Source organism: Myxozyma melibiosi (assembly GCF_037950935.1).
Source record: "Myxozyma melibiosi strain Phaff 52-87 chromosome Unknown BZA70scaffold_16, whole genome shotgun sequence".
Lineage (NCBI taxonomy): Eukaryota > Fungi > Ascomycota > Lipomycetes > Lipomycetales > Lipomycetaceae > Myxozyma > Myxozyma melibiosi.
The window spans coordinates 294648-314445 of record NW_027042930.1 but is presented as its reverse complement, the minus strand read 5'-3'; the positions used below and the strand labels follow the sequence as shown (position 1 = coordinate 314445).

Below are 19798 nucleotides of genomic sequence, written 5' to 3'. Positions count from 1 at the left end.
CATTTCATTAAACACATATTGATGATTTCAACTCTCTTTTGCAGCATATTCTATGCTACCATTCCATAATAGACAGGAGAGCCTTCACAAAGTCACTCTATACGGCGGAGAAGCTTCACCCGCTCTCATGCGCTCTTTCCCTGCAGATTCGCTACCTTTGTTGTAGCCAATGTCTTCTCAATTTATCAATCTTGAGCTTATCTCTTTTGAACAGTTTCTTCTATAGATCGTCCGGGTCGCAACCAGCTAATCGGTGGACCTGTATGCTTCTCATGCTTTTCTTGGTATGATATCTCTGTACAACACAAAATTAGGAGACGGACAGCGCGTTAGCTACGCGTTTAGCTTTTTACAGATCGGGAACCCGCAACATACTAGTCACGCGCCCGCCTGAACTGAAATCCGCACTTTTCAGCGCGCTCGCCACTTTCTCCTCCTTTCCCTTCTCTTTTCCTTTCCCCGATCCACTTCGGTGTCTTGAATAAACCCCCCCAGCAGTCCGATCGTCTCTGTGAAGAAGTATCGACTCTGACAGAATGGATCGACTGCTGCGTGCACTATTTATAAAACATCTATGCTGCTTTTTTGGATATCTTGCGTTGTGTGTACAGCTTTAGCTGCCGTAGAATGCCCGCCCCCCATCTCTGTGAAGAAGTATCGACTCTGACAGAGATGGATCGGACAGCTGGGCATAAGTTTTGGAGTTTGTTTTGCGTTGTGTGTACAGCTTTAGCTGCCTGCTAACCCACCAAACAATCCTGGCCGTATGGATCGCGCTCTGAGTGAGTCTTTCTATATGACCTGGTTTGTTTGGTTCTTTCTAGGTACCCGGGCAGATGATACGATGGCGGCTGCCCCGGCGCGTCGTCCATCGATCTCTCCCAGAATCACGGCAAAAACAGTCAGTACAGCTTTACAGTCAATCTAGCACCCTCAACTAACAGAAATCATACAGATGCGCGCAACCTCCCTGTGCGCCCTGCTGCAAAGGCGCCTTTGGCATACCGAAGAGGTTCCCAAAGCCGTCTCCACCATCAACGATCACCGCGGATGCCGTTGATGCCGTAGTCACTCGACTCTAGGGAAAGCAAGCGCGATCAGCAAGACAGAGTCCGGACCCTTTCTCTCTAGGACTTTCCTATGAGCGATGAGTTTCTTTCGCATCATAATCTTGACTCTTTAACGCTGACCGCGAATCTCATCTCTAGGACAATATCGCACTTCCGGCCGGATCTGGAACATGGACTCCGATCCTCTTCTCTCTCGTGTGCGTGGTACCCCGCGGACCTGCCAGAGAGTAGCATATACCACGCTAGGTAGACTCTCTGAGAATAGCATATACCTTCAGAGGTAGCATTCTCATGCAGAGAGTCGCCGATGATGCACCGGTAGCATTCTGTGGCAGACATCCGCGGAGACGCCTGAGAGTAGCCTATGCCGTTCACGGTAGCACTCTCCTTTGAGGTGGCGTTGTGCCGCTCATGCGCGAGACAGAGGATCGAAGCCGGCTCTTGCGAGAGAACATGTCAAGCAGACTGGCGCCCGTCTGTTGATCGGAAGACTTGCAGGCCCTTGACCACCGGCTGGCCAGGGGAGAGTCTTGTCCTGTCTCTGTCTTGCACGGTCGCGCTTGCTCGGTGCTTCGTGCACCATGGCCACCAGACAGCTTTCGGGCTTGGGAGTTGATGCTCTGGTGTCGCCTTGCAGCAGCCCTAGCAGCATGACAACGTCCGCGCGCAGATGCCGAGTGAGCATGTATATGCTCAGGGAGATACTCCTTTGCCGGCTCGGTACGCTGCATGACCGCCCTCAGCGCCCTGCAGGTCATGGGTGCTGGTGACCAGGGCGGTCGATCTGATGAGATTCTTCTTTAGCCAGGTTGCTCAACGGATTTAAAACGTCTAAGTTGTCGCGTCTCTGAAACACGCGCGCCGGCAGGCCGTGCCGTTGCACTGGGCCGGTAGCGACGGAGTTGACAAGAGTCCGCGCGACCGACCGTCTTGCCGAAGATGGGCTCTGCGGCCACAGAGCCCTCGGAGACAAGACGGGTGGATCATGCGACCACGCTGACAAACCATCAATACGGGGGTTGCCCTCGGGCTGCCTTTGGTTGAGGTCGGGTCTTAGTGGGTATGGCGACCATTGAGAGATGGTCGCAGAGTCCCACATAACTCTTGGGCACGATTTTGTGTTCAAGAGTATGCGTAACGCATTCTTCCCGATCCTGGCACCAGCCGCTCCATTTCCACGCGTGCTCTTACTATTCTGTCTTTCCTGTCTATGCTGCCCATCTTTCTCAAGAAGATCTGTCTTGGCTGTGACGGGGTTACTATTTAGTAACAGACAGGATAGAAGAACACGCGCGGAGCGGTACCGTATTGTAAAACCCAGAAAGAAAAAAAAATAAACGGTAGTCATTCTCTCAGTATTTAACACTAGTAGTTGGGCAGTACACCAGGAAACAGTAAACAGGACAACCATATATACAGTATAAGCAACGATTAAAGAGAAGCCCATTCAGACAGTTTCAAACCCAACCTCTGCAATAATAGAGAAGGTGAACGCCACAGCGTGCGACTAGCTTCGATAGAAAGAGACAGGCCATCTGTGCATCATCCCATCCCTTCTTAGCCAGTCTCGATGCCGTTTCGAGCACCATCCTCATGTTAGCCGCTAATATCTCCAGACAACATCAAGCCAGCCAAGTCCAGGCCTACCTGCGCCTGGTTAGCTCCAATTCCCCCATCCACATCGTCGCCGGCTCCCGCTCTCTGATCAACAGACAACACGCGCTTTCTGCCTCGTGGCAAGCGTCAACATCGCCTGCAAGAAAATGCACAGCATTATCTGCTCGGATGTGGAAAACCCTCCCCACTAGCTGCAGGCTCAGTCCCGCGAAGTTGTAGGATAACGTTGTCGCAGTCTGCAAGGTGTGGCTGGTAAGCTGCGCCGTCGCATGGAGTCGTAGGCGACGATAGTTAAGAGAGTCCGCGCGACCAAAGGTCTTGTCGACGAGGGAAGTCCTCCGACGACAAGACCAGCGGGTCATGCGACAACAACAGACAAACCATCAATACGGAGGGTAGTATCCGGACTGTCTTTGGGTGAAGTTGGGTCTTAGTGGGTATAGCGACATTGAGAACGCGCATGTTCTAAACGACAAGCGTGGTCGCAGAGTCCCACATAACTCTAGTATTCTGAATTCCAGAGTATGCGTAACGCATTCTTCCTGATCCTGGCACCAGCCGCTTTGCGCGGGCTTTTCCTGTTCTGTTTTTCCTGTCTATGCTGTGTATCTTCCTCTGCGATCGAGGCCGTGATGGGGTTACTGTTCCTTGGTAGTGACTGACAGAAGAGGAAGAGTACGCGTGGGGCGGTACCGTATTGTAAAACCAAAAAAGAAAAAAAAATATTCTCTAGAGGTTTTGGAGATGTTATCAAGATTGATGTATCGGTGGTGGTGGTGGTGGTGGTAATTTGAGTTGATCAAAAATCGCGTAAGTATAGTTTAGCAGTCTGTGAATATACTCAGATCTCGACCATTTTGTTCTTTCGGTCTCCGTATTTTCAGCGTCCCGGTCTGGTTGATTCCTGTAGTTTCACTCGTTTCTGCTGCTTTTTTTCCATCTACTCTACACCACACTCACTACATTACAAACCACCGACACGACAGAAAAACTAAAAGTACTATTCACTAATATATTATACACAAAGCGACAGGACTAGCCAATTTCATGCGTCTTCGTCGTCCTGCTCCCGATAAGACACAAATAATTATGGAAAAAAACATCAACAACAACAACTGGAACAGAAGGTGGGGGATGGCGGGGTGGGAGAAAAAGAGAAAAGGGACTACATCATGTGCATGAGTAAGCTGCCTGCCAGATAAAAATTTTGTGATTGTCATTATCCATACAGTTGATATCAAAAATACAAAAAGAACAAAAAAAGAGAGAGAAAGAGAGACTATAGCGTAGACTCGAGTGATAAATCTGCTATTTCTGTAGCAGAAGCAGAAGCAGAAGGCGCTGCCGAAGGAGTAGCCAGTGCAGCAGCAGCTTTCTGCAAAGCCTCAGGAGACGGCTTGATGACTTTTCTGCGACGCCAGAAATCGCGCCATCGCGAGTCGCATTCTCTGGTGACCCAGCAGCCCGCGAAATGGACGACGAGGTCGCCCGTGATCCAACCCATGTCGTCAGCGCCGACGGAGAAGGCGTTGATCAGACGGAGGTCGACGAAGGCGACGTGTTTTTGCATTTCCGGGTTGCTGGTGATGATTTTATTGAGCGCGTCCTGTTCGAGACGCTCGTAGTTTGCTTTCATGAATTGCGGGTCTTGCCATAGGCTCAGGAACTGGGCTGTCCACTCCGAGCGGCGGATCATGAACGAGCCCGCGTTGACGCCATGGTGGTCTTGTGCAACGACGAGGTCGACGATCGAAGGGTCGATCGTGCTCGAGACGTTGTAGCCTGAGGTCTTGCCGTTTGGCAGGCGGATTTTCTTGCCGGCCGTGATGCGCGTCTGCATGACCTCCGGGCTGAGCACGAGCGACGCGAGGTCGAGCGCGGGAGTCATGATGATGGCGTCGGTGTCGAGCCACCAGACCCATTCGGCGTCGGGGTTGATTTGGAAGGCCTCGATTATGGCGGGGATCTTTCCCCACACTGCCGGCCGGCCGTCTTTCTGGTACTTTGTGATGTTTGAGAATTGATATGTGTAGTCTGTTTTGTTAGCCTAATCCTTATCTTTTGAAAAGAAAAGGGACTTACTGTGGTAGGCGCAATAATCCTCGCGGTTTTCATTCACGTTTCGGAAAAGATCCTTGATTTCGTTGTTATGGCCCTTGCCGTCCGATGCCGTGAGCAAGACAATCTTACTCCCCTTCGGCTCCAGCACATCATTCGCAGTCGCGCGAATCGCGTTTAAATGCGTCTGTCGCGCCAACGAGTATTCTTCCACAAACGACGCGTTACTGTTCTCAAACAAGGCCGCCATCGGAATCATCTCCTTCTCGCCCAGCAACCGCTGCTTCGCGCGGTCGATCAGCGTGTCCTTGCTCGCCAGCGGCCGCCCGAACTTGCTCTTGTACGTCTCGCCGTAGAAATCGGTCTCGAACTTTGGCATCGCTTTCGCCGGTCGCAGCTGCGGCTTCGCGCCGTGGCTGCGCTGGGGAGGCGGGATCGGGACGCGACGGGAGGAAGAAGACGTGGTCGACGAGGTCGAGCCGGCTTTCGTGCCTTTCGCGCCTGCTTTGCCTGCGTGGGTGAGAACGGTCGCGCCCCGCGCGGGTGCACCGGCGCCGGCTTTTCCAAGCTGACGGTTGGCGCCGGATAATATCCGGCCTCTGTAGCTGGCTACTGTGTCGTCTGCGTCCGAGGTGGAGTATATGCTGTTGTCTGCGAGGGGTGTTGGTAGCGAGAGGTATATGAAGACTGTAGCGGAGATGAGAAGCAGCACGAGCGCGAGCTGCAGCTTTTTGATGTACATCATCGCTCTTGTCTTCTTCTTCTTTCTCTTCTTCGTTCTCTTCAAGCAGTCGGTCGCGGTCGTGGAGGCAGTTCGAAGGCGGACGGGTGCACACGCGCAGACAAATCACTTTAAATAAAACCAAAACAGAGAGCAAAGCGAGTTACCCGGAATTTGCTATTTTTGCCTCCACAATAAGCCAAACCTTAATCGATTCGCTGTTCGCGCTTACTTTGGCGTCTGCCGCACCTGTGTTTAGCTGCTTTCAAGAGTAGTTGTGATTGCGACGGAGTACTGAGGATTTGTTTGTGGTTTGGATGGTGTTGTTTGGATGGTGAATGGATTGGAGATGATCTGTTTGCTTTGTCTGTTTTGATTACGGAGAACTGGTGCTGCGCAGGAGTGCAGGTGCAGCAGGTCGTGATATTCACGAACCCAAATCACAGTGGCCGCACGCTGATCTTCTGTTCTCGATATCTGTGTCTGTGTCTGTGTTCTGTATCTGTATTGTTCAGAAATAAATAGTGCATATATATCAATTCAATATCGTGGTTCTTTGAATACAAAAGACCAATGGCATTGCAAACTAATCAAAAACCTCTCTGGGCAGCACCTCATCCCTCTGTCAACTCTGCTGCATTCTACCTGCTCTCTGCCGTCACAAGAGTGCAGCATAGCACAAACCTGTAGTCATCTATCTACTACACGCAATCAAAGCCTGGCCGTCGCCGCATCCCTCATCCCCACAACCACATCTCCCTTCCGCTCCTTCAAAATCCGTCTCAAGATCTTGCCCGACGGACTCTTCGGAACCTCATTCACAACCACAATCCCTCCGTAAAGTCGTTTATGCTTCGCGACCTTGCCGTCCACCCACTGCTTGATCTCCAGCGGCGTCACGCCCGGGGCGAGCACGACGTACGCGCGCGCAAGCTCGGTCGCTTCGGACTCGGAGTACGTGCCGACCACGGCTGCGTCGACGACTTTCGGGTGCGTGAGAAGTAGCGCTTCGAGCTCTGCGGGCGCGACTTGGAAGCCCTTGTATTTAATCAGCTCTTTGGAGCGGTCGATGATTGTCCAGAACCCGTCGTCGCCGACGGACGCGATGTCGCCTGTGCGCAGCCAGCCGCCGTCGAGCAGCGTGGCGCGCGTGGCTTCTTCGTTGTTGAGATAGCCCATCATGATATTTGGCCCGCGCACCACCAGCTCGCCTTCGTGGCCGCGCGGGACGTCTTTTCCCGTCTCGGGGTCGACGAGCCGCGCTTCGACGTTGGCGACGAGGTTGCCGATCGTGCCCAGTTTCTCGTCCGGCTGGTCGAGCGGCGAGTAGTGCGTGACGGGGGTGCACTCGGTCATGCCGTATCCCTGGCCGATGCGCACGTTAGCCGGCTGCAGGCGCTGCTTGACTGCTTCGCCAAGCGAGCGACTGAGCGGCGCGGCGCCGGAGCCAAGGTAGAAGATGTGCTCGCGGATCTGGGGATACTTGTCGATGAGCGGGGATTTCGCGAGCAGGATCAAGATGGGCGGGACGAGGTGCAGGTGGCTCATCTTGTAGCGCACGATGCACTGCAAGAACGGCTCGAGCTCGAACTTGGGAAAGACGATGAGCCGGCCGGTGAGGTAGACTGCAGCGTAGAGGTGGAGCGTGAGCGCGTAGATGTGCGACATGGGCAGAAAACCCGCGTACACGCCCTCCGGGGAGAAGATGCGGTTGTCAAAGTTGATTGTCTGCAGGACGTTGCTGGTGAGGTTGTGATGCGACGTCATGACGCCTTTGAACTTGCCGGTCGTGCCGGAGGAGAAGCAGAGGTAAGCGAGGGTCTCGGCAGCGGGTTTTGTGAGTTTGACGGGGTCTCCGGCCGGGCCGTCGCCGGCTCTGAGGTTTGCGAGCGCGTCGTCGCAGAGGGCGGTGAAGGGGACGAGCGAGCACGAGGACAGGGTCGAGACGGCCTCTGTTGCGGCGTCGCCCATTGAGGGGACGCCGGTGAAGGCGATGAGCAGGCGCGCGTCGGCGGTGGAGAGCTGTTCGCGCAGATCACGGGCCGGATAGGCGGAGTTGACGGGAGAGACGACGCCGCCGCACCAGAGGATGGCGTAGTGGATCGCGATGAGGTAGATGTGGTTGGGAGAGTAGACGGCGACGACGGTGCCGGGGTTGACGGCGTACTTTGATCTGAGGAGAGCGGCGAGCGAGCGGACGAGGGTGATGTTTTCGGCGGCGGTGAGGGAGCGGTCGTTTACGGCGTCGGTGAGGACGATGGAGTTGGGTCTGGCGCGGAGGTGCGGGGAGGAGAGGATGAATTCGGGGATGGAGCCATTGAAGAGGGGGATGTCTGGTTTGGGTGATTTGTAGATGGTCATTGACATTGTGGTTACTGAAGAACAGAGGAAGAAGAAGAGAAGAAGAGAAGAAGAAGAGAGTCTACGGTGGTGAGGAAGTTGTTTGCGAGCCGAAGTCCGACTGATTTCCCCGCAAAGTCACTTGGCCAAGAAGAGAAGCAGCGGACAACTCGCTCGGCGTTGACTTGAGCGGTGACGTCAGCGGGGTGTTCTGTCAGCGATGGGGTTTGTACTGAGAGAGAAAAGGCAGGAGTGAGAGTAACTACTGATTGCAGACAACTGTTGGAACACCAGATGTGGATGGAATGAGCTGATATCATATTCGTGCCGGGGTATCTTCTTTTTTGATTAATCCTGGATACATCCGACGATAAATGCGATGAGATGCGATGAGACGCGATGAGATGCCGATCGATATCAGTCAATATCGACAGCAATCAACATCAATCAATATCTTTTCCAAAATTAGAAGCAGTATCAGGCATCATGAAACGAATGAGAAGACACAGACCAGTTAATGAGGCGGGGGAGGATATTTTTATCAACGATTACGGGTGTGTGTGTAGTCAGATGGTATGTCTGTGCTGTTCTGTTTGAGGATCTGATGATTGTTGACGATGAGGTGCTGTGTCTGTTTTGTGATTTCGTGTCTGTGTTCTGAGATGGCAATGGAGGAGATGACGATGGAGGAGAGGAGGAGAGGAGGAAGAGCAGGAAGGCAGGAAGAGCAGGAAGAGCAGGGAGGAGAGGAGGACATGGAAGAACAGCACATGGAGAGCTCGTGAGCTGGCTATGACTATCTATCCGCCATATCAAAGCATGACAACAAACAACAATACACATATACACACACACAATACACACATACACTGCATATCAAAAATAGAAACAACACATGAAGCTGTGAAAACAACCCGGAACGAGAACGAAAGCGACAGGGTAGAGGTCCCTGTCCGAGTCTATTTTGATTATACTATCGCCAACACTATAACAGCTCTCTATACAAACCACAGATATCCGGATTTAGCAGCCCGTATGCATAAATTATAGAGTGTTTGCGGCTGTTGCTATTATTTGTCACTAGCTATCTGCTGAGAGTATGCATGTTTATATATTCTATCTGCGTGATTTTTTCTGCTGCAGGAAACGCAGGACTGTCGATAGTGTCGATGGTCTGCATCGTGAAGTCCGGCATCGCACGCCGCGCCGCCGCGCTATCGCGATAGTGTGCACACGAGCAGCTGACCGAGTCAGCGGGGGAGGGCCAAGATACGTTTGGTATGTTTTTGTGTTAGTTTATCTGTATTCGTATTCGATATATGTGCAATATACGTATTCAGCCGTGCGCGGCTGAGGAGGGAAGACGGCGACGGTTAGTTATTGGTTATTAGTTATTGCGGTTGCGGTTATTGTTGCTATTCTTGCTGTTCGTGTCTGAGATGTGTTGCTGGTGCTGGTGCTGGTGCTGGTGCTGCTACGGGTCCAAGAGCCAGCTTCTCCTCACAGAAGACCTACCATCGAAGGGCCCTGAGCAGAGAATTAGAATGACAGCTATGACGACTCGTTCTTCATACAAGAACATCAAGCAGAAGTACGCATACCCAACGAATCAGGAAGCTCGGAATTATTACCGCAGGAGAGGCAAGCGCAAGAAAGTTCATGGAGCCGATGGGCTACGAGGCAGGGTTGGAGTATGCACGGGAGATGCCGCCGCTTGGAAAAAGACAGTATTATAGTGAATATATATTGCACTATAGCGGATATTGGATGTAGGGCATGTATGCGGTATATTTATATATTCGATGGAGATGTACAGCGTTAGAAATGGGATGCGTATTGGTGTTAGTGCCGGGTGCAGCGTAATACGCATGCTTGTGAGGCTGGAGAAGGGACAGAAGGAGGATGAGAGGTGGCAATGAGATGTGTTATGTCCGGGGCTAGCAGACCAGACTAGCAGATAGACTAGTAGATAGACTAGCAGTACAGAGTAGCAGACGATAGATATCTAGTAGATGAGATATACAGAAATAGAAGACCGTGGCATGATTATTTGACGGTAATGGAGGCAAGCTTTGAATCCCTGCAGATGATAGTGAGGGATCAGAGGAGGATGGAGAGCATGTAAGTAAGCTATAGTGAGTATGTAAGTAAACTATAGTGAAGATGTAAGTATAATATAGTGAACATAGTCAAAACTCAAACTACTCCTAATTGACGTCAGTCCGTCCGTACACTACAGCCCTGACATCTGCTCTGCATGAGAGCGTACGCATATATACAACATACAACATACAACAGACAGCATACAACGTACAGCAAACATGGCTCAGGCCAGATGCGGAGTGCGCATACTCACGATAGCAGGAGAATAGGGCTACCGAGGCGAGCAAAGAGCAAAGAGTAAAGGGCAACGAGGATGTGGAATTTAATCTAATAAACATAAACATAAAGAAGATACCTGCAGCTAAGGACAAGTAAGCATATGCTCTTCGCATTTTTCGAAAAAAACCGCAAACTTTGTTGCAGTGACGATTGTTTATTTCGCAGAGAGTTATGAACAAATTGACGGCGGCGGGGTGGATTTATTGTTGACGTGCCGGAAACGGGCTTGCGAAAGCGAGCTTGATCTGCAGAGATGTTGGTGATCTGTTGGATTCACCATAGTGGTCACGATACTCTGGATTATATACAACAGTTCTCATCAACAGGTTCATCAACAGTTCTCGTTTACATCGATCTACATCTACAGTGATAGCAAGCAAGAGCAGTCTCTGTTATGATCGTTCGTACCCTCGGCACCCTTCCGATAAGGGACATTGTATATAAACCAACAAGAGTAATGAAGGGTCAATTAGAACTGGCGGTCTATTTTACTTCCGCGCTCGGATCAGCTTCGAGACATCTTCCTCTTCCTGCCCGAACCGTAAAAGGAGACAGACACAGACCTTTTGCGGCAGGCATTGACTGATTGACTGGATCGAGCTGTTGAGCTGCTTCGTCGGCTGCTGTGGATATCGTCGGTCAAGTGTGCAATATCCATATCAGAGTCTAGTGGTTGTGCGTACTGATCCAAACTGGTCAGCCGTGCAGAATAACCACTACTTCTTGTTGCTATATCATCTCTTTTATCTTTTATTTATTTGACAGATGTCGCTTGTATTTACATCTTCACGTGTCCACCAAGCATCTATTCGCATCAAGCAGCGACAAGCAGCGACAAGCGGCCGGCTAATTTATACACATTCCGCATAGACCACAGCCTTGGAGAAAACCCTTTTTTCGCTGTCTGACGCTCAATCCGGGCCATACATAAATCAAAAATAGTGCCAATATCTCCGATCAGCGCTGTCCAGTTTGGTTCAAAACCAGTAATCCGTCGTATAGCAAAACAGAAGATTGTAAACAATTTATTCTTCTTCGGCTTCAACCGTACGATTGATGAGAGCCTCTCGGAGCTTAGCTTTCGGTGCCGCTTCGTCTTTGGTTCAATGACGTATTCTCCTCTCGCTCGTCCTCACCTCACTCAACCTCTCTTCTCTCTTCCCACCTCTCCTCCTCCTCTATCTCCTCGGATTTTCGCAGACTCAACCTCATCTCGGCTCTTTTTCTCCTATCTTATTCCCCAGATCTTACCCTTCCCTCCCTCGGATGATCGTACTCGCAAATCCGACGATCAGCTAGCGACCTCATCTCGCATCCCGCTCTCCTCCTGTCATTCTCTCTGTCCAATACTTTCCCTTTTCGTTCTCTGTTTTTTTGTTCAGAAAAGATACCAATCTATTTCAAATTCTGTTTATATTACCTCTTCATCTTCGTACCTCTTCTCTGCTTTCGTATTTCCGGCCGCTTTCTGCGTTTTCTGTTTTCCCGAATTGCCGTTACCGTCCCAGTCCTCCTCGGCTGTTCGTACTCTTCGTCTCTCTCCATCTCTCTATCTTCCCTCTCTCTCTCTCTTTCTCTCTTTCTCTATGCTTTCTCTCTCGCGCTTCTCTCCACCTCGTCCGTGCGGTTCGGTACTCGTACATACCCAGCCATCGCCTTATACCTCACCTCGCAACCGTACGCTACATCATTATTCCCGACTCGGCTCGTTTACTCTCTCCTAACCACCCCATATCCTGCCCGCTCGTATTCTGCTCTTGTGTACTGCCATCATGATATCAGTTCACTTTCTGTCCATAAATAGCGCCTTGCTCCCTCCACTACACTCCCCTTCCTCCTCCTTCTCATCCTCATCCTCTCTCCTCTCTCTCCTCTCTCATCTCCTCTCTCTCTCCTCATGTTCTTGGTTGAAGAAACCCCCGTCATTCTTGATGACGCGTCGAAGCGCGGCACGCCTGTCCGCCGTCGCTACCGCGTCTGGATCGTCATGGCTGCCCTGACCCTCCTCGGCACCATGGCTCTCCTGCTCTCCAACATGGTCTCCGTCCTTCCCTCCGCCTCCGCCGGTGCTCTCTCTCTCGTCCCGCACTCCCTCGTCCCGCGCTCGCTCTGGTCCCGCCGCGTCAGCAACAGCTTCCGCCGCAACACGTTCACCGACTATGCCTGCACGGCTGCCACGAGCGTGCTCAAGAAGTCGTCCAAGACGCGTTACTACACCTTCACGGTCACGCAGGTGACGACGCAGCCGGACGGATACGAGCGCGTGATGACGCTCATCAACGGCCAGTTCCCCGGCCCGCTGATCGAGGCCAACGCGTACGACACGCTCATCATCACCGTCGTCAACCAGGGCGTCGAGCCCACGTCGCTCCATCTCCACGGTCTCTTCCAGGAGGGTGAGGGATACTACGACGGCCCGGTCGGCAACACGCAGTGCGCCATCCCCGTCGGCGAGTCCTTCACCTACAAGGTCAAGCTCCACGGCCAGTACGGCACGTTCTGGTACCACTCGCACTACCTGACGCAGTACAACGACGGCGTCGTCGGCCCGCTCGTTATCCACGGCACGGAGGAGACGTCGTTGATGAACCAGTACGACTTTGACCAGGTTATCATGGTCCAGGACTACTACCACACCGAGTCGTCGGTGCTGCTTGGCCAGTACATCGTCCAGGGCAAAATCAACTTCCCTCCCGTTCCCGACAACGCGCTCATCAACGGCGCGGGCTACTACAACTGCTCGGGCGAGGATGTTGACGGCACGTGCACGCAGTCCGAGGCCAAGCGCAACGTTCTCTACTTCAAGAAGGGCGCGACTTATCGTTTGCGCGTGATCAACGTCGGCGCGCTGTCGTCGATCGAGTTCTCGGTCGATAACCACAAGCTGACTATTGTGGAGGGTGACGCTGTGTTGACTGATCATTACGAGGTGGATTCGCTGCACGTTGCGGTTGCGCAGCGATACTCTGTGCTGTTGACGACCGACCAGACCAACGCGGACGCGTTCTGGATGCGGGCCAACATCGACACGAGCTGTCTTCCGCCCTCGGCGAGCACGAACTGGAACCCGAACGGTACTGCGGTGGTCGTGTACAAGAAGTACTACTCGATCATCGAGCAGCTCTTGGGTCTTACGCACATTCTGTCGGCCTCGATCACTGCGGACACTTCTTACACCGGTTCGGCGACGGGCACGCTCAACTTTGGTGGCTGCGAGGTGATGGATGACTCGATGCTCACGCCGTCGATCAGCGATGATCCGGGTGAGCCGGATTTTATGTACGAGGTCGACGTCAGCTTTGCAATCAACGGGACCGATTTCTTTTCCGCGTACATCAACGGCACGCAGTACATCTCGCCGGCGCAGGCAACTCTCTACCAGACCATCATGATGTACCGGGACGCGGACACGGAGGACACGAACAGCACGATCTTGTCGAACCACACGGGCGTGCTTCCTACCGGCACCTACAACGGCGATCCGAACCAGTTTGTTATCAACTTCCCGGAGCGAGGAAAGACGGCGGATATCCTGATCATGAACAAAGCGGGAGGTCTGCACCCGTTCCATTTGCACGGACATGTGTTTTCTGTGCGCGGAATGGGCGCGTCGGGAACGTGGGATTACAGTATGCTTGATACGCTGCCGACTACGAATCTGATGCGTCGCGACACGGTCATGGTTCCTGGATGGACGTTGATCAGAGTGTACTTCAACAACCCGGGCTTGTGGAGTTTCCACTGTGAGTTTTCTTCCTCTATTTTTTATACTATCGACAAGTTACTAACTATTTTGATAGGCCACATTGCCTGGCATTTGGAGGACGGCATGTACATGCAATGGCTAGTTGACGCAGACAGCATCTCGACCTGGTCTCCTCCGCAAGCCTGGTTCGACCTCTGCCCGAGCTAATTCCTTCCACCCAATTTTCATCTATTTTCCATTTTATTTTATTTTTTTCAATTACCAGCTTTGATTTGGCGGATAATTGATAATCGCTTGACGTGTTTTTTAATTTCCATGGATGGCTACGAAATACGGAGTACGCAATACGCAACTCTCTCTCTTTCTTTTAGTGAACTATAACCAGTTTGTTTGCTTGAATTTTTTGATAACCATAATAATACTTATAATCTTTTCTTATCTCCTAATGACTCCATTCTCTCTTGTGTACTATTACTCACTCACTCATTTTGTGAAGAATTTTGCGTGTTGGATACTATGTTTGTGTGTACGATGACGTTATTTCGCTATCTTTTACTCCTTAGTTTGGTTAGTTCAATCCAACAAGTTAAAAACACATTCCTCCTTTCTTTGAGAACCCCGAGAACCCCATCTCCGAACAGGAAATTGCCCCACGTCGGAAAACGAGCGGAGATGAGGAGGAGGACGTGTAATCAGGAATGAATGACGTAGATGTGTGTGTGTATAGTGTATGTATAGGGATGATAACAGAGTTCGAGCGAGCCTCATCCAGCGAAGAAGGTTAGAGCGGTGCGGTAGAGTAGTAGTGGAGGAGGTGGAGGAGAGAAGCGACTGTGGGATGCGTTGGGGAGAAGCAGAGATGATGATGATGATGATGATTCAATTAAACCACAAAAACTCCTTCCTAGCCAATTATTAAAAGCACAAAGCAAACCAAAAGAACACTTCTAATCCCGAGGAAAGAGAGAGAAACCCCAGTCGAATAAAGAAAATAATAAGAAAAATAGTAGTAGAGTAGTTGCGCCCCAAACCTCGCAAAAATCGAACGTCAGATATAATAAATAAATAATGAGTAGATAATGAAAGTATTCTGAATGCGGAAACAAAGAAGTCGGTACCCTCGACCACAACTAGTTGGCAACGACAACGATACGCAGACTATTCCAATCCGAGCGCCTACATCCTCCTCAGAGGGTTCACGCCCCCGCCGGCGCTCACCGTACCCAAGTTCGTCGCGCGTACACCAGCCGTGTTGGGTAACCCGCTCCCCGGCGGACCTGCTCGCGTACCCGCTCCTGCTGGCCCTGCTGCTCCGTTCGTCGGTGGCCTTGACAGATGCGGCGAGGATTGGTGCATCGTCATCTGTGGCCGCGTCGCGTTGGTTCTCGCGTTGGTCGGCGTCGCGCTGCCTGCTGTTGTGTTTGGCGGGACGTTGCCGCCTGTGATGCTGTTGCTGCTGTTGCTGTTGCTGTTGCTCTCGTCAATCAGCTTCCACTTGCCGCTCCACATCCGCATCAGCACCCGGCCCAGCTCCTCAGACGTCACCGCCTTGCCCGCCCGCACAAACTCGATCGCCTCTTTCTCCTCCTGCTCGGGCGTGCTATCGCGTCCCGGCACCGCGCTGAACGACCACACCATCTTCGCGCCTGCAATCGGCTCGCCCAGCCCGACTGAGTTCGCCATCACCCGCACCCGCACCCGCTCAATCGCTTCAACAGCCGGGTCCCGGTACCGCTTCACGTTCTTCAGCTCTTTCGACAACGAGTCGAGCTCGCGCTGCGCGGCTGGGCCGCCGGCTGCGGCAGCCAGTAGCGCTGACGCCGACAGCTGCGACGACGAGGTTTGCTGCTCGCCGCTCCTGCTCGCGCCTCCAGGTGAGGACGTAGATGAGGCTGAGTTGGACTCGTGCTGGTGCTGCTTAAACATGTACCGCTGCTGCGCGTGCGTACTTCCCTCCGACGCAGCCGCGGCGGCCGCTATGTCGGCCAGCGACGCTCCTGCCGGCATCTTTGGGAACGCGTCCGTGTTGGCGACTGCCGCGACCGCTGCTGCTGCTGCCGCCGCTGCTGCCGCCGAGGCCTCGGCGTCCGTTATGAGATGGGGCCGTGGCGAGTAGGCCGCTGTCGCGGACGGGCCTGGCGTAGGTGGCGTCGCTTGTGACTGCGTGTGTTGCTCTGTCTGCGTCTGCTGTGTGGTGTCTGTTGTGGGGTGCATCGCATGCTGCGTTGGCACCCATGTCGACGAGTTCGAGTCCGCAGACGACGAGAGCACCGAGTGCGGAACGGTCAGTTCTCGCGCGGCGGCCTGCGACGCTGAGATGTGGGCCGCGCTCGGCTGCGGCTGGGATGGGTTGAACCGCGACGAGCCCGCGCTGCTGGCTTGTTGGTCGACCAGGAAGCGCGACCGGATCGCGGGGTTTGAGTCCACAGACCCGTCTGGCTGTGTAGGTGTAGGGATCGGGTCTTGCATCCCGCGACGTAGTTCTGCTGAGAGACTTGTTTTCTCGTCCGCTTGCTGCTGCTGCTGCTGCTGTTGCTTCTGCTGGTCTTTAGCAATTGTATTGGCTGCCTCATCGACGGCGTTGAGAAGCGCGGACTTGTTGTTCGGATCGAGTTGTTTGGTAGAGTTGACGGGCGAGGCCAGGAGTGACTGCGAGCCCGAGGCCGGTGCTGAGGTCGACGACGCACGCTGCTGCACGCGATTGAGCTCCGAATCGGCTTCAGACATGAACGCCGCCGACGCCTTCTGATCGCGTTCGATTCCTGCAAACGTCGATAGCCTGCGCGGAGGCACCTCGATCGAGAGACCTATCTCGTCCTCTTCCTCCTCCTCCTCCTCCTCCTCCTCGTCGTCAGATTGTCCCTTTGCTGTAGTCGAGGATGTGTTGCCGGACTTTTTAGAGTGCTTGTCAGGGTGTTTGTGCCGGCGAGACTTGGGCTGCGCGGGCGTGAGCGCCGAGAGCGTGCGCTTACCCGCGACCAGATTGACCCGCGAGCCTTTGCGTCCCGTGAGCGCGAGGCCCGAAGCTGACCTCCGCAGCAGCGCATCCGACGACTTTGACTTGCGCAGCGCGTCGGCCTGCTGCGCAAGCTGCTGCGACTTGACGCCAAACTGGCCCGCCAGGCCCGCGTGCGGAGGGATGAACCCGGGAGGCACTTGCGCGGCCGGCGACTGCTGCGGGGGAGTCATCTGCTCGAGACGGTTGAGCCGGTTGAGGTTCTTGCCGACGGAGGCATTGCGGTGGTGTGTCCCGACGACGAAGTGCTTCGAGCTCGTGCGCTTAAGCTGCGCACCGGATCCCGCCTGCTGCTGCTGCTGCTGCTGCGCCTGCGAGGAGGACATTGTGCTTGCTGCGGTGGTGCTCGGGGCCGGGGCGTGTGAGCCCTGGCCGCAACGAGAAGGGCAGGCGTAGTCCACGTGACCGCTGCTCACGTGCGCTCTAATCACGTGCCTGATACGTGTCATTATTTCTGGCGCCACTGGAACCCTTTCGAAGCCATGCGGCGTTGCGGTTGCGTCGATGCCACAGTGGCCTTTTCGCGTGTACTTAAGCCCGCGCTGCCCCCGGACGCTTTTGTTTCTGTTGATTCCGATACCATCTACTTCTATTCCACACACAATGGCTGGACCATCTAGAAACACAGTCTTCTGGTCGCTCTTCGTCTGGGCACTCGTGCTCGTCGTCGCCCCGTTCGCCCTCCAGGGTGTGAGCGCTGACGACACCGATTCCTATGGCACCGGTAGGTCCCTGTTTTTCTCTTCTGAAGAATATAGAATACATTACTAACTTCCCCAGTCATCGGCATCGATCTCGGAACTACATACTCCTGCGTCGGCGTCATGAAGGGCGGTCGCGTCGAGATCCTCGCAAACGACCAGGGCAACCGTATTACTCCTTCCTACGTCGCCTTCACCGCCGAAGAGCGTCTCGTTGGTGACGCCGCTAAGAACCAGGCCGCCGCCAACCCCACAAACACAATCTTCGATATCAAGTGAGTCTTGATCCTATTCTTCTCCTCTTTCTAATTGATCCTCTCTAACAAGTACACAGGCGCCTCATCGGCCGCAACTTCAACGACAAGGACGTCCAGGCTGATATCAAGACCTTCCCCTTCCCCGTCAAGAACAAGGACTCCAAGCCCGTCGTCCAGGTCAAGGTCGGCGACGAGGAGAAGACCTTCACTCCCGAAGAAATCTCCGGCATGATCCTCGGAAAGATGAAGGAGATTGCCGAGTCCTACCTCGGAAAGAAGGTCACCCACGCCGTCGTCACCGTCCCCGCCTACTTCAACGACGCCCAGCGCCAGGCTACCAAGGACGCCGGCACCATCTCCGGTCTCAACGTCCTCCGTATCGTCAACGAGCCCACCGCCGCCGCTATCGCCTACGGTCTCAACAAGGGCGACGGCGAGCGCCAGATCATCGTCTACGATCTCGGTGGAGGTACCTTCGATGTCTCCCTTCTCTCGATCGAGTCTGGTGTCTTTGAGGTCATGGCCACCGCCGGTGACACCCATCTCGGTGGTGAGGATTTCGACAACCGCGTCATCAAGTACTTCACCAAGCTCTACAACAAGAAGCACAACGTCGACATCACCGACAACCTCAAGACTCTCGGTAAGCTCAAGCGCGAGGTCGAGAAGGCCAAGCGCACTCTTTCCTCGCAGATGTCGACCCGCATCGAGATCGAGGCTTTCTACGACGGCGAGGACTTTTCCGAGACCCTGACCCGCGCCAAGTTCGAGGAGCTCAACTACGACCTCTTCAAGAAGACCCTCAAGCCTGTCGAGCAGGTTCTCAAGGACGCCGGCTTGAAGAAGACCGAGATCGACGACATCGTCCTCGTCGGTGGATCGACCCGTATCCCCAAGGTCCAGCAGCTTCTCGAGGAGTACTTTGACGGCAAGAAGGCGTCCAAGGGTATCAACCCCGACGAGGCCGTTGCCTACGGTGCTGCCGTCCAGGGTGGTATTCTCTCTGGCGAGGAAGGTGTCGAGGACATTGTCTTGCTCGACGTCAACCCGCTCACGCTCGGAATCGAGACCACCGGCGGCGTCATGACCAAGCTCATCCCGCGCAACACCGCCATCCCGACCCGCAAGTCGCAGATCTTCTCGACCGCGGCCGACAACCAGCCCACTGTCTTGATCCAGGTCTACGAGGGTGAGCGTACCATGTGCAAGGACAACAACCGTCTCGGCAAGTTCGAGCTCAACGGCATCCCGCCTGCTCCCCGCGGCGTTCCCCAGATCGAAGTCACTTTCGAGCTCGACGCCAACGGAATCCTCAAGGTCTCTGCGACCGACAAGGGAACCGGCAAGTCCGAGTCCATCACCATCACCAACGACAAGGGCCGTTTGACGCAGGAGGAGATCGACCGTATGGTCGAGGAGGCCGAGATGTACGCCGAGCAGGACGCCGAGCTTCGTCAAAAGATCGAGGCCCGCAACACGCTCGAGAACTACGCGGCCTCGCTGCGCAACCAGGTCAACGACGAGTCCGAGACCGGTCTCGGCTCGAAGATCGACGAGGCCGACAAGGAAACCATCATGGATGCCGTCAAGGAGGTCCTCGACTGGATCGACGACAACGCGGCTACCGCCACCAAGGAGGAGTACGACGAGCAGCGCGACAAGCTGAGTCAAGTCGCGTACCCGATCACTCAGAAGCTCTACGGTGACGCTGGCGCTCCTGGTGGTTTTGATGAGGACGACTTTGAGATGCCTGATCATGACGAGTTGTAAAATGTTGTCTTTTTTATGCTTTTGTTTTTCGTTCGCGTTGCTGATAAATATTGCTAATTAATGTACTTTATATGTTACCTTCCAAAAGTCTCAACAGCGTAGAACTCTTGTGTTCTCTTTTTCTCTTCTATATACTTTTGTAATATAGTTCATTTTGATT

General features: G+C 53.6%; 9 protein-coding genes across 9 annotated transcripts; 3 read left to right on the top strand and 6 right to left on the bottom strand.

Moving 5' to 3' along the window:
* Window positions 1–1034: 1034 nt before the first annotated feature.
* Window positions 1035–1755, bottom strand: BZA70DRAFT_292159 (uncharacterized protein; the record flags this gene model as incomplete). Its single annotated transcript, XM_064914358.1, has 3 exons — window positions 1035–1078; window positions 1343–1510; window positions 1578–1755. The coding sequence occupies 3 exons, from the start codon at window positions 1753–1755 to the stop codon at window positions 1035–1037; spliced, it is 390 nt and encodes a 129-aa protein (XP_064765680.1).
* On the bottom strand, window positions 1756–2748 carry BZA70DRAFT_99935 (uncharacterized protein). Its single transcript, XM_064915605.1, has one exon. The coding sequence runs from the start codon at window positions 2515–2517 to the stop codon at window positions 1825–1827; it is 693 nt and encodes a 230-aa protein (XP_064765679.1). The 5' UTR covers window positions 2518–2748; the 3' UTR covers window positions 1756–1824.
* A 1356-nt stretch (window positions 2749–4104) lies between these two features.
* BZA70DRAFT_225400 (galactosyl transferase) lies at window positions 4105–4887 on the bottom strand (the record flags this gene model as incomplete). The annotated part of the gene is made up of 2 exons (XM_064910212.1): window positions 4105–4721; window positions 4770–4887. Coding segments are annotated over 2 exons (735 nt in total), but the record flags the coding sequence as incomplete, so codon positions are not given.
* A 1072-nt stretch (window positions 4888–5959) lies between these two features.
* On the bottom strand, window positions 5960–8078 carry BZA70DRAFT_99903 (uncharacterized protein). The gene has a single exon (XM_064915602.1). It carries the CDS (start codon window positions 7831–7833, stop codon window positions 6178–6180), a length of 1656 nt encoding a protein of 551 aa, XP_064765677.1. The 5' UTR covers window positions 7834–8078; the 3' UTR covers window positions 5960–6177.
* A 1641-nt stretch (window positions 8079–9719) lies between these two features.
* BZA70DRAFT_99911 (uncharacterized protein) lies at window positions 9720–10441 on the bottom strand. The gene is made up of 2 exons (XM_064915603.1): window positions 10121–10441; window positions 9720–9936 (listed from the first exon to the last, which is right to left on the bottom strand). Exons 1-2 carry the CDS (start codon window positions 10299–10301, stop codon window positions 9812–9814), a joined length of 306 nt encoding a protein of 101 aa, XP_064765676.1. The 5' UTR covers window positions 10302–10441; the 3' UTR covers window positions 9720–9811.
* A 593-nt stretch (window positions 10442–11034) lies between these two features.
* BZA70DRAFT_99922 (uncharacterized protein) lies at window positions 11035–11999 on the top strand. The gene has a single exon (XM_064915604.1). It carries the CDS (start codon window positions 11295–11297, stop codon window positions 11910–11912), a length of 618 nt encoding a protein of 205 aa, XP_064765675.1. The 5' UTR covers window positions 11035–11294; the 3' UTR covers window positions 11913–11999.
* An 86-nt stretch (window positions 12000–12085) lies between these two features.
* BZA70DRAFT_292156 (Cupredoxin) lies at window positions 12086–14101 on the top strand (the record flags this gene model as incomplete). Its single annotated transcript, XM_064914357.1, has 2 exons — window positions 12086–13931; window positions 13989–14101. The coding sequence occupies 2 exons, from the start codon at window positions 12086–12088 to the stop codon at window positions 14099–14101; spliced, it is 1959 nt and encodes a 652-aa protein (XP_064765674.1).
* A 643-nt stretch (window positions 14102–14744) lies between these two features.
* On the bottom strand, window positions 14745–17398 carry BZA70DRAFT_99896 (uncharacterized protein). The gene has a single exon (XM_064915601.1). It carries the CDS (start codon window positions 17357–17359, stop codon window positions 15071–15073), a length of 2289 nt encoding a protein of 762 aa, XP_064765673.1. The 5' UTR covers window positions 17360–17398; the 3' UTR covers window positions 14745–15070.
* A 115-nt stretch (window positions 17399–17513) lies between these two features.
* Window positions 17514–19638, top strand: BZA70DRAFT_269928 (dnaK-type molecular chaperone BiP; the record flags this gene model as incomplete). The annotated part of the gene is made up of 3 exons (XM_064911243.1): window positions 17514–17634; window positions 17691–17886; window positions 17946–19638. 3 exons carry the CDS (start codon window positions 17514–17516, stop codon window positions 19636–19638), a joined length of 2010 nt encoding a protein of 669 aa, XP_064765672.1.
* Between the last annotated feature and the right edge of the window lie 160 nt (window positions 19639–19798).

Coding starts and splice junctions, on each gene's coding strand:
- BZA70DRAFT_99935 (XM_064915605.1), bottom strand. CDS start 2,517: ATGGGCTTCTCTTTAATCGTTGCTTATACTGTATATATGGTTGTCCTG.
- BZA70DRAFT_99903 (XM_064915602.1), bottom strand. CDS start 7,833: ATGTCAATGACCATCTACAAATCACCCAAACCAGACATCCCCCTCTTC.
- BZA70DRAFT_99911 (XM_064915603.1), bottom strand. CDS start 10,301: ATGCGAAGAGCATATGCTTACTTGTCCTTAGCTGCAGGTATCTTCTTT. Junction 9,937..10,120: donor TGGCCTGAGCCATGTTTGCT/GTACGTTGTATG, acceptor TACTCACTATAG/CTTACTTACATGCTCTCCAT.
- BZA70DRAFT_99922 (XM_064915604.1), top strand. CDS start 11,295: ATGACGTATTCTCCTCTCGCTCGTCCTCACCTCACTCAACCTCTCTTC.
- BZA70DRAFT_99896 (XM_064915601.1), bottom strand. CDS start 17,359: ATGACACGTATCAGGCACGTGATTAGAGCGCACGTGAGCAGCGGTCAC.